Genomic DNA, 13,172 nt, shown 5'->3' with positions numbered 1-13,172 from the left:
CACTAAAAATATGTCTACAGCAGGTGAGAAAATGGAAGTTTCCGAAAACTTTCTTATTTGTGGAGAAAATTTCTTGTACTCCAAGACCAAATGACCAAGCCTGACTTTTTTTCCATAGAGAAAATATAAAGAGATTAGCCGTTGCTATCCCTTATGTACACTTAAATGGAATCACGAATTTGCACCCTGTACCATTGCTACTCTATACCAGGTATAAGATACCCGAACTTGTATGATTTTTTTCTCTTGTAGCAACCATTGCTCTGCAAATGAAGGCAGATAGCATTTCTGAGTGTACGAAGTATCCATAAAAATGAACTTATTCTTAATAGTAAGCTTAGTTATTTTCTGAAATAAACAAAACTGAATAAGTAAATTCATTATGAAACTGTTTAAAAGTGCATTTAACATTTATTTTTTATTTTATTTATATTTTTTATGCCTCGTTCAAGTTTCAATCTATTCCAATACTATTTTTTTCTGTTTTTATCTCGATTCTTTTTTATGGTCGCTTATCTACGAGATTTGTTGGTCGTCACAATTTTTGAGAACATTTTTGCTTAACAGTGTATTATCATTTTTTTTTTATTATTATTGTTTAGCATTCCCCCTCTCCAGAAGGAAACTATAAAATTCTGCGCGCCGATATTGCCTGTCTTGTATATCACGCCCCTATATCCATATATTCACGCCTTTCCTATTAAGGATGATTAGGCCAGCACAATAGCGAATGTTTTAGTAAATAGACTATTTTTAGAACTCGTAATTTTCCTCAAAAATCCTTCTCGAAAATGTAGAGCAGGGTAGAGAACATGCGTGAGGGCAACTGCATTAAAAAGTGATCGTAAAATATCACTACAATAGATAGATACCATACCACGAAGCCGTATGCATTATTCTACCTTTTGTTTTTTATTGCGCTTCCTGTATTTTATCTACCCTGTCTCTTTTATTGAACATTTGTAGGACATTACAAATAAAATTTAAAATTTTATTTTCAGTGTACCGTGACGATGATCCCATTGCGAAGGAAGTTCCGAAATGGAGAGAAAACGCCGAATTCAAATGGTTTTAAAAATTCTTAGCCACTGATGTTGTTTAAACGTTTAAAATAAATACATGAAACTACAAAAAAAAAAACTAAGTGTGCAGTTTAATAATCACAATAACCATTTTTGGGACCCGTTAGCCATCTTTCATCAACTTTGCTGCAATCAAAAATCGGTTTTCCTACTTTTTCGTTGACAATGTTGTGGATCTGACATAACCACTGAGAGAGTGCATGTCTATTTTCTGTCACTGGTGGAAGGACTTCAAGACTAAAAAAAAAGAAAATGAATTTTCTTCTGATATGCATCCCATTTATGTTTCTTGGTTGCATGTTTTGTTGCTGGTCTAGTTAGCATCTCTTCCAACCCCTGGGTCTGGCGTGTAGAATCACACTTGTGAATTTGATGAACAGTAATCCATAGAGTATATATGAAAGATTATGCAATGAAATAAGAATATATTATATAATAAAGATAGGAATATATAAATGATTTTTTAGAGAAACAAAGATCGTAGGTAAATAGCAGGTTGATAGATAGTACCTGCAAAAGAGGGGAGGGGGGTGAATTGTATCAAAACAACATGATGTAAAAATGTCTCCCCCCGCCGTCGAGAAATCTTCGGATCCCCTTCCTCATAAGCGCTGGACGTATGTGTACCTCTTTGGGGCTAACTTCTAAAGCGAAATGAAAAGATAGTTTACAGTAAAAAAGAAATTAAACTAGGTATCAAATGACGAATCCCAACTATTTTATTTTTTTGGCTCTTTTTTAGTTTTTTTAGCATTTTTTCCATGTCAGTTAACAAGAACATTAATCTATAACAAATTGATTCATGAGCAGGGTCAAACGGAAGCTGCAAATAATTAGGCTGAATATTTATCGTTCTGCTTTGCTTTAGAGTCAATAAAAATGCAGGATTTTTATGAAAATATGTTAATGAAGAACTTGGAATGCGTTTCCAAACTGTCATCTCAGTTATTTTCTACTAGTAAGGATTGAAAGATTCTTAGAAGGAAGTACTAAATATCATCAAAATGTTCTAATTTGGTTTAGAATCTGACCCGAATCATAGTTGTAGCTTTCCCAAAGTACTTGTTATAACTGAAGTAGATTCTTAAACCCACTTAAAAAAAAAAGTTTTTCAACTTAAGACACGCAACTTTAGAGACTTTCCTGTTTTCACATACTGTCCCGAGTCATACCAGAACGGTAAGAGAAGAAGTAGAAACTTGAGAACAGCTTCATGGGCCGTGATTTCAGCTGTAGAATCTTTGCACAAAGAGTTTCATTTACATAGCACTACAAATTTCTGTCATAAGTTCTAACGCTGCTCTCTAAATTCCTTTGATTTTTTTTTCGTCTTCGATTAATGCCTGTTTTTAATATCCTATTCTGAGTTACCCGAAATGAGAGGAATGTCGTCCCTTTTGACCTCACCCTCTTTATGCTTGATTTAAGATTTCCCCTGACTATGCCTCAAGATTCGAATTTGGGCTAGATAACGACCCTCCTCAATTCTTCCCTTTTGTCATTGGGGAGTTGAGGCAAGTCAGGATGGAATACATTCACCACAATATTCAATTCATATTTGCTTCTTTTTTTTCTTTTTATACAGCTGAAGATTAAGTTCCAAAACTTCTGAAATAAATTTTGAATTTTAGAAATATATCAGTTTTTTAACTCGGAAGTGGTATTTCTAAAATTGACTCAAACTACTCGTTGTAAACTTATACTCCTTTTGTATCTAGGAATTTGCAACGTGATAAACCACACATGTAATAAAAAGGGCATTAAAATTAAAACGTTCTAACCGCGGACCTATCTTAGGTCTATCTATACCTAAAAACTATGATTTTCTAAAGTTTTTTTTTCAAAATTATGAAGCTTTTAGGGAAGTACGACAACCAGTTTTTGTTGTTGTTGTAACGTTTAACCATGAAAATAAATAAGCATAACCAATTAGTTAAATCTCACATCGCTTTTCGTCATTGAAAATTTAAACATCAACGATTTATTGATTCTCAAAGACAACTTCACCTTCCAAAAAAAGCTACATCTTAAGAGATTTTGTACGGTGCATTTTAGTTTGTTTGTTTTTTTTTAGTTATTTTTTACTCAAATTTCTTCCTTTTTTTAATTTGGAACCAGTGCTAGTACACAAAAGACATAACTGCATACAGAGGAAATTCCCTTTAAAAATTTTATTTTCAGTTTTCTAAGCCGTATATAATTTTGTACTCTTCCACTTAACCAATTCAAATAACTTCATTTTCAATGTCCTTGGTACTTTAACTGGGGCAATTCTCTAGCCTTTGCTTATATCTTTCAAGAATCAACAACATCAAACTTTGTAAAAAAAATGTGATACACATATATAGGCCACAATATTAAATAGCTTTTTGAATATCAAGAATTTGTACTGTGCCCTTAGATCGCTTGTCTCCGCTTCCCTTGTTGCAGGTTCTTCGAAATTTACAAATGCAAGCATATAGCATGAATTTATTTTGGAGTGCGTTGATATTAAACAATAACATGGAAAATTTAGGAAATTACAGACAAAATTGTTGTCACCTTGTTTTTTCTTTTCTTGTTTTTTTTTACGCACGCTGTATGTCTTGACGCATCGTTATTTTTTGTCGTCAACCAGAACATAAAAGTCAGTCTTTTATTCCAAAAACAAGGTAATTGTCAATTAGCATGTTTAAATTTATTGTCTAAAAACAGGAGAATACTTATCTTCCAGGTTTCTCCCAAGAACCTTTGAAAAATTACGTTCTGAAACTGCTGTTCTTTGTGATCCTAGACTATTCTTTGTTAAATCAACCCCCCCGTATCTGAAAGCCAGAATTTGCAAAGAAACACGATTAATTTTTAAATTCGATATCCAGTAAAAGACATTTAATAATCATTTACATGGTGAAAAGATTTGTGGTAGGAAAATACATGATTGCAGGGTTTCTAGGATTTGCGTAAACTAGCTCAATTAGATGATAAGTCGAACTGGGGAAAGGTTAGGGTTTTATCCATTAAGATTTCCATACCCAAAATTACGTACAGGGAATAGATTGAAAAAAAAATGCACTTACATGTGTTAAAAATTAGATCTGGGAATCGTCTCTGAGTCAAGACTGAGAAATGGAATAAAAAAATGGTTCCGTCCCAAAGCCATTATTAACCAACAATTAAACACAATTTTAATGCTGTTCTTCTTGATCCATTAAAAGCAGAGAAAAAAATACAAAGAAAATTCATTAAACAAAACAAGCAAACTCTTAATAGAGGAATGCGATAAGGAGAGCCAAAAGGATTATGGATTATTTTATGGAGTTCGAAACATTCTTGAGTTACGAACATATTCCAAAAAGGTGCAAATTCTCCTTTTTTTGTTTTGTTAGGACAGATTTTTCATAAATAATTAATTCCGTCTAGGCCCTTCGTCATAAGAAACTACGATGAACCCTGTGCTACAAAACAAATTTACAAAGTTCATAAAAATCACACATATTGTTTTTATTTACCCAAATGATTTTGCAATGAAAATGGTAACTGGATACGATTTCACTTGATTTCACGATACCAACAATTAAACAGAATTTTAATGCTGTTCTTCTTGATCCATTAAAAGCAGAGAAAAAAATACAAAGAAAATTCATTAAACAAAACAAGCAAACTCTTAATAGAGGAATGCGATAAGGAGAGCCAAAAGGATTATGGATTATTTTATGGAGTTCGAAACATTCTTGAATTACGAACATATTCCAAAAAGGTGCAAATTCTCCTTTTTTTGTTTTGTTAGGACAGATTTTCAATAAATAATTAATTCCATCTAGGCCCTTCGTCATAAGAAACTACGATGAACCCTGTGCTACAAAAGAAATTTACGAAGTTCATAAAAATCACACATATTGTTTTTATTTACCCAAATGATTTTGTAATGAAAATGGTAACTGGATACGATTTCACTTGATTTGTGTAATGAATGTAAAAAAACAACAACTATTCTTTAAGATCAAGAAGGTGGGATTTACCCCTCCAGGGTGCTCCTGGCTCATTCAACTTTTACCCTCAAAAATACATGAGGGGTGCTACCAAAAAGCTATAGAGTTTGCTATGTGCATGCTATTGAGAAGATCAATAGTGTTTGACACAATCATTCAGTTGGCATCTGTGGCAAGTATCTACCTCAGTACGCGATTTTTTTAGCTTGCAACAAGCGCATATAAGCGATACACATTTTTGTATGGGAATTTTAAAACTCAAAAGAGCCAGAAATGACGCCATCATTTGCAACGATTTTGTTAAGAGCTAAAAAATGCATCATTTGAAGGATGGCACATGCAGGGGCACTATTGTAGCACACGTTTTCAGCGCATATGCTTCCTCAGTTCTGGTTTCTTCGTCTTTACGCATTGTTTCTGTAGTGGCCAGGGCGTGTGTAAGTGTGTGTAGATTTTGAAAAATACCTTTTTTGTACCTTTATTTGAAAAAAATGGCCCTATATTTTGCTGCATTGAGGCTCCCCATAACACCTCAAAACGTCGCTGGGAAAGACGTAATTTAGCAAATTACAAAGTTGAAAACAGTTGCGATAGTCCTCGGAGATTAGTTCCTTAGCACTTTTTTTTTGCCAATGAATTCTCACTCAATCGACTCTCTCTCACTCAATCGGACTATCTGTCTTGGCTTTTTCTACAATTTGCCATGGCTTGATGCCCACAACTACTTGATTTTGAATATCCTGGAATCTCACCAGTCTTGTAAAATGGATGCCAGTCTTAGCTAAAGAGTTTTTTTTTTTTTTTTTTTTTTTTTAAAGGAGCCTTCCCAGACATACGGATAGCACATGTTATCAGGTAGATTGCACAAAGAAGGATGCGGATTGGATATTATTTTAAATCTCCTGATTGGATGGATTTAAACCTTTGTACCGCACTAATCGATTTAAGCAGGTAGATATTTTCATATACCAAATCATGATTGACATTCTGTACACTTGTATGGTTTTCAACTTATTCTTCAGAAACCATTGTCACTTAGCATTCAATGATTCCCTTTCGGCGTCACTTAACTATTGACCAAACCGAGTATTAGTTACATAAAAGATTGCAAATATTGTGACAGAATATCCTCGTTTCAACCTTCACAGGGTAAGTCGTCTTGGATGATTTTGCTGAATGCTGAGTTGAAAACAATAGTTTTCAATGAATTCAGAGGTGATACAGACCCCCCCCCCCGGTGAAACTAGTATGGTACCTCTATTGAAATAACTAAAAAGTTCTACTCACTCTCGTTTGAAATCTTCAGCGCAATAAGAACAAGGATAAAACTTCGAAAAAATGCGTAAAAAATTTTTCATATCATTTTGGTCTTGCTCAGAAGGTTTTTCCGGGTAGTATGCGGCCATAGTATGAAGGAAATTCCATGTACTCCGACCTGAGAATTTAGAGAGACAAAGATGAGGTAACTTAGCAATACAATAAGACTGAAAAAAATTGTTTCACTTAAGCTGTACTTGTATGTTTGATATGAAAAAAGTGCCAATTTGATTTTCTAGTAATCGTCATTCCAGCAAAACCATTTATTTTATTTGATAGGATATGCTTTATTAGTAATTCTCTCACTTTCCATATTAGGAATGGCTTTTCTAGAAGTAAGAAGATCAATTAGCTCCTCAACTGCCCTCCCAAGCAAGGAAGTTGTACTTCAAGAAACATTAGTCTATTCGTAATGCGTCTCTTTAACAAAAGCTGATTTATCAATAGTTCCTTTTTCGTCTCTGAACAATGAAATTGTTCAAATTGCTCTTATTTAATAGCCTTGAATGAATTGCTAACCCGGTTTATCTTTGAATTGCAGTACAAATACAAAGATTTTTCTCTCATGACAAGAATTGTGTAAAATGCGAAACATATTTCGCAATTTAATGTGAAATAGATTTGTTGGTTGCACTGAACATGTGACAAACCTCTTTATAAGGAAGATGGCAAGAGCAAGTGTTGTAATTATAGAGGCATTGGGCTTGGTTTCTACAAGGAACAAATTACTTAGCATGATGATGCTTATTAGACTAAGAGAGGATGTGGGCAAATTCTTACGATAACAACACCGCAATTTTAGAAAAGGGAGAGGATACATTGACCTAATTTTCGCTTTTAGATTAATGACTGAGAAGTATCTGAATAATCAGATCCCTTTAGTCCTCAATTTTATTGTTTATGAACAGGCGTTTTTAAACCCATAGTAACAGCTTTATTGAAGGTCCGATCCTTGAATATTAGACCAGATAAGTGCACATTAAAGTTATTAGTGATATTTACGAGAACAATACTGCTGCGGTCAAGGTCGAAAGTAGAGTTAGAGGCTGGTTTGGTGTTGAATAAGGAGTTGAGCACGGTTGTATCCCGTTCCCATTTATATGGATTCTTCTGCATACTTTGTCCTAATGACAACGACAAAGACTATGGGATAGCATGGAATCAATTGGGAAGTTAAATATCTCCCGGACACAAATTATGCAGACGTTAGCCAAACGAATGATTTACTGGAGTTTTTGAGAGTGGAGGATGCAAGAACAAGCTTGAAAATTAACGTTAAGGAGACTAAGTCGCTTAGATTGGGGATTAAATAATAAAAAAAAAACAAGTTTTTTCAACTGAAAGCAAGGAACAACATTAAAACTTAAAAGGGACAGAAATTATTACGTATATGAGGGTGCTACTCCTCCACAACACCTCGCTCTTTACAATAAAGGTTTTTAGTATTTTAAAAAAAAGCTTCTTCTTGTTCTAATTAAACGGACATAGTGTTTCAGGAGTCCTTCTTAAAAGATTGGGACCGAATTCAAACTTTAGTGCAAAGAGCGAGGTGTTGTGGAGGAGTAACACCCTCAAATACGTAATAATTTCTGTTCGTTTTAACTTTTAATGTTGCTCCTTACTTTCAGTTGAAAAAACTTTTTTCTTATTTCATTTTATGGCACTTGGTGTTAACCAAGTGACATATACCAATTGCAAATTCTGTCGGTCTGTCTGTCTGTCTGTCGGTCCCGGTTTTGCTACATTAGGCACTTCCAGGTAAGCTAGGACGATGAAATTTGGCAAGCGTATAAGGGACCGGACCAGATTAAATTCGAAATAGTCGCTTTCCCGATATTGACCATCTGGGGGGGGGGGGAGTGGAGGGCCGATTAATTGGGAAAAGAAAAAAATGAAGTATTTTTAACTTACGAACGGTTGATCAGATCTTAATGAAATTTGATGTTTGGAAGGATATCGTGTCTCGGAGCTCTTATTTAAAATCCCGACTGGATCTGGTGACATTGGGGGGGGGGTAGTTGGGAGGGGGAAACCAAAAATCTTGGACAGGAAATCTTAGAAAATACTTAAAGCGGAGAGATCAGGATGAAACATGATGGGAAGAATAAAACAAGTCTAAGATACATGACTGACATAACCGGACCGGATCCGCTCTCTTTGGTGGAGTTAGGGGGGGGGGTAATTCGGAAAAATGAGGTATTTGTAACTTACGAACGGGTGACCAGATCTTAATGAAATTTGATATTTAGAATGATCTTGTGCTTTATAGATTTTATTTTAAATTCTGACCAGATCCTGTGACATTGGGCGGAGTTGGAGGGGGAAACCAGAATTCTTGGAAAACTTGAAAACTGGGGTATTTTTATCTTACGAATAGGTGATCGGATCTTAATGAAACATGATATATAGAAAGATCTTATGTCTCAGATGCTCCATTTTCGACTCGAATTGGATCCGGGGACATGGGGGGGGGGGGGGTAGGAGGAGGGAAACAGAAATCTTGGAAAACGCTTAGAGTGGAGAGATCGGGATGAAACTTAATGGGAAGAATAAGTACAAGCTCTAGATACGTGATTGACATAATTGGAACGGATCCGTTCTCTTTCGAGGAGCTGGGGGGTGTTAATTTGGAAAAATTAGAAAAAATTAGGTATTTTTAACTTAAGAACGGGTGACCGGATCCTAATGAAATTTGATATTTAAAAGGAATTCATGTCTCAGAGCTCTTATTTCACACTCCGACCAGATCTGTTGACATTGGGGGGAGTTGGAGGGGGAAATCGGAAATCTTAGACAACGCTTAGAGTGGAGGAATCGGGATGAAGCTTGATGGATAGAATAAGCAAATGTCGTAGATATGTGATTGGCGTAACCGTACTGGATTCGGTCTCTTTGGGGGAGTTGGGGGGAGGGGTTCAGTGATTTGGCGAGTTTGGTGCTTCTGGACGTGCTAGGACGATGAAAATTGGTAGGCGTGTCAGGGAGCTGCACAAATTGACTTGATAAAGTCGTTTTCCCAGAATCGACCATCTGGGGGGCTAAAGGGAGAGGAAAAATTAGAAAAAAATGAGGTATTTATAACTTACGAGTGGGTGATCGGATCTTAATGAGTTTTGATATTTAGAAGGACATTGTGACTTAGAGCTCTTATTTTAAATCCCGACCGGCGTTAAGCCTCTGATTTTCCTTTTAAATCAATCTATTGATTCTTAGAGTTTTGTTAGAGCTCATACCATGAGCTCTTGGCTCTTAGCTCTTCTTGCCTCGTCACAAGTGCCATATGAGCTCCTAGCTCTTGTTTTAAATGATGCCAGGAAATCTGGCTACTCCTCCACAGAAAAATCTCTCCTCCCCAAGGATTTATTCTCTAGACATTTCAATCCTAGCGAAGATTTACCCCGGACAATTATCCTTAACATCTCCACGCGTAAAATTTAGACGGAAAAGAGAAAGCGAGACATAAGAAGAATTTCGTATAGTAATTCTAACAAAATTCCCCCATTGTAAAATTTCCCCTGAAATATTCACCCATTGGAAACTTCCCTCCTCACAGAAAATTATCCCTGAGGAAAATCCCACCAACAGAAAATCCCCCCCCCCCGAAAAATTTATACATACTTCCCAATAACAAATACTTGTAAACAATAGCCAAATTTTGTAACTTAAAGACCTATCCCCTGGGGCTGTGCGAGGGTCATGATATCCCCAAATTAATTTGATTTTCTTTTACTCTTCTAAAAATTTAAAAATATGAAGATACGACCTTTTGATACCCGACTAACGATATAGTACCATAAATGCAAAGGTATACTAAAGAAAATGACCCGTTCCTCTCGATGATTGAATTATGCAGGCTTATCTTAGTTTTGACAAGATTTTTGAAGAAACTAAATTCAAGCGGGGAGGGGGGGCAATTGGGGTTTAGAGTAGGTTGTTCCCCACCTGTTTCATAGCAAATTACACCCCTATTTGTGATTGAACTGATCAGTACAATTTGGAAAGAGCATAGGAAAGGAATAGAGTATTTTCACCTTGTCCCTATCTCAGATATGGAATCTCAACTATGATAGGCGATAGTTTGTCCCAATTTCACAGAAAAATAGCCTCCCACTGTTTATCTAACTTGTATATTGTATCTTTCATTTGGAGCCTGAACTCTTCTTATACAATGAAGCAAGCAATTTCTTCACCATGATTATTAAAGATACGAGAATTCATCGGCCGAGTCACGACGTAGGCAATAATGCTCCTAAACCAATGAATCAAATAAAGAAATTTATCACCGAAATCGTGGCTTGTGCCTTTTTGCAAATTTCACAATACGTCCGCAATCAAACACTTTCCAGTCGTAATGTAATATCTTTTGGATAAAACTTTGTTTATTTTTGATTACTATCTTTCTTTTATTTGAAAGAAACATGCTAGTCTATTCGATTCCCACTGGAAACACTTTTTTAATTTAAACATCCGGGAAAATGCTTTAATGTTTAACTTAGCCTCAAGAATTTCAAGGGAACAATTTTGGTCTTTAAATTTGAAATTTCATTATAATTAATATTCCGTCATCTGATTTCATTGAAATTCGAGATTTGCCAATTTACGAATAAAAGAGAGAGAAAAAAAAAAATAGCTTTTCAGCAACAAGAGGCAAAAAGGGAATTTTTATTTTAAGAGCGATATACATTACTAAAATTATTTTGATTTCAATTATTTTGTATTTATCGAGAAAATTTTAAAAGAAAATTTGCCTCATTTTAGAAAATAGGGGAAACACCCCCTAAAAGTCATACAATTTTAACGAAAATCATATCATCAGTTTCAGCGTATCAGAGAACCTATTTGTAGAAGTTTCAAGCTCTTATCTACAAAATGTGGAATTTCGCATTTTTTGCCAGAAGACAGATCACGGATGCGCGTTTTTTTTTTCAGGGGTGATCTTATCGACTCAGTGGTCCTAGAGTGTCACGAAAGGGCTCAGTCCAACGGAAATTAAAAGTTCTAGTGCCCTTTTTAAGTGACCAAAAAATTGGAGGGCACCTAAGCCCCCTCCCACGCTCATTTTTTCCCCAAAGTCACCGGATCAAAATTCTGAGATAGCCATTTTATTCCCCATAGTCGAATAACCAAATAACTATGTCTTTGGGGACGACTTACTCCCCCACAGTCCCCGTGGGAGAGGCTGCAAGTTAAAAACTTTGACCTTGTTTACATATAGTAACGGTTATTGGGAAGTGTACAGACGTTTTCATGGGGATTTTTTGGTTTAGGGGGGAGAGTTGAGGGGGAGGTTACGTGGGAGGATATTCCCATGCAGGAACTTCTCATGGGGGAAGACAATTTCAATGTAGGGGGCGCATGATTTTCTAGCATTATTTGAAAAAACAATGAAAAAATAAATATGAAAAGTTTTTTCTACTGAAAGTAAGGAGCAGCATTAAAATTTAAAACCAACAAAAATTATTCCGCATATGAGGCGTTTACCTCCTCGTAATACCTCACTCTTTACTCTAAAGTATCTTTAGTAATTTCAACTATTTATTCTACGGCCTTTGTGATTCAGAGGTGATTCTTAAGGAATTGGGACAGAATTTAAGCTTTAGTGTAAAGAGCGAGGTATCGACGAGGGGTGAACCCCTTCATATACGCAATAAAAACATACGAATATAGAAGTTCGTTATGTAAGTTAATTCGTAAGTTACGTATATTTTTTACTAATGAAAACGTTTGTAAAAAAATTTGTTTTAATTTTGTTTTAATTATTTACGTGCGGAGAGCCAAGATCAAAACATGCATTAATTCAAAAACGTCCAGAAATTATATAAAAAAACAAGTTTTTTTAAATGAAAGTAAGGAGCAACATTGAAACTTAAAATGAACAGAAATTTCTCCGTATATGAAAGGGGCTTTTCCTCCTCAACGCCCCGCTCTTTACGCTAAAGTTTTTTTTTACTGTTTTAAAAAGTAGAGTTAAGAGAAAGAGTCAAACTTTAGCGTAAAGAGTGAGGCGTCGAGGAGGAAAAGCTACTTTCATATACGGAGTAATTTCTGTTCATTTTAAGTTTTAATGTTGCTCCTTACTTTCATTTAAAAAAATTGTTTTTTTTTTATTTAATAGCACCAAAGAACTTAATTCACTCTTAACTTTGCACACATATGAGGATATTTTCGCGGTAGTTTTTTCAATCCCAAATTATTACACATAATACTAATCATATATAATCTACAAGAACAGTACAGGAAATAAAAGAATAAAAACACAATTATTTGCCTTCTTTTATAAACAATTTTTCGAAAATCTATTTTTCTTAAGGTTTTCATCCCTGTTTCGAGATTCCATGTAAAATTTCTGGAAGCTCGTATTTCTTTGTACTTCACCGCAAGATTAAGATAAAGATGCCATTCGATAGCGAAGATTGTTCTTGAAAATGTCTATTTCATTTTTTTTTGGGGGGGGGGGGGGGCATTGTACGGAGAAAAAATTCAGTTATTTTCGTTATACAACCACGGACCGCTTATAACGATTAAAAAGAAACAGATACAGTGTTGCTCAGCTGCACAATTTCCCCTGCACATTGTCCCCAGCTGCAAACCTTTTTCTTTTGTATTCTAATCGTCCTCAACTCCAATCAATCTTTTGCATAGCCGTTCAATTCTTAAACCCGCCGTGGTTCCAAAAATTCTCTATTAGTTCTATCTTTTACTATTTTATTTATATCTGTGAGTTTGTGTCTGATAAGTATTTGTTACCCGGGGGGGGTATTTAATGTTTATTAAATACAAAAACAAATTTTCCAACTAAAAGTAA

The 13,172-nt window shown here is 35.2% G+C and overlaps 1 protein-coding gene across 4 annotated transcripts in view; it reads right to left on the bottom strand.

Moving 5' to 3' along the window:
• Positions 1–977: 977 nt before the first annotated feature.
• The window catches only part of LOC136026046 (FAD-linked sulfhydryl oxidase ALR-like), an 86,553-nt gene continuing 74,358 nt past the window's right edge, over positions 978–13,172 (bottom strand). For all 4 annotated transcript variants that reach the window (XM_065702219.1, XM_065702221.1, XM_065702222.1 and 1 more), the window contains exons 3-4: positions 6,338–6,485; positions 978–1,319 (exon numbers count right to left, since the gene is read on the bottom strand). In XM_065702219.1, the coding sequence (XP_065558291.1) occupies positions 1,154–1,319; positions 6,338–6,485 (314 nt within the window). In that variant the 3' untranslated portion in view covers positions 978–1,153. The remainder of the gene's footprint in view (positions 1,320–6,337; positions 6,486–13,172) is intronic.

This window comes from Artemia franciscana, chromosome 4, assembly GCF_032884065.1.
Source record: "Artemia franciscana chromosome 4, ASM3288406v1, whole genome shotgun sequence".
In the NCBI taxonomy this organism is placed as follows: Eukaryota; Metazoa; Arthropoda; class Branchiopoda; order Anostraca; family Artemiidae; genus Artemia; species Artemia franciscana.
The sequence above is the reverse complement of the archived record's forward strand: the minus strand, read 5'-3'. Positions and strand labels throughout refer to the sequence as shown.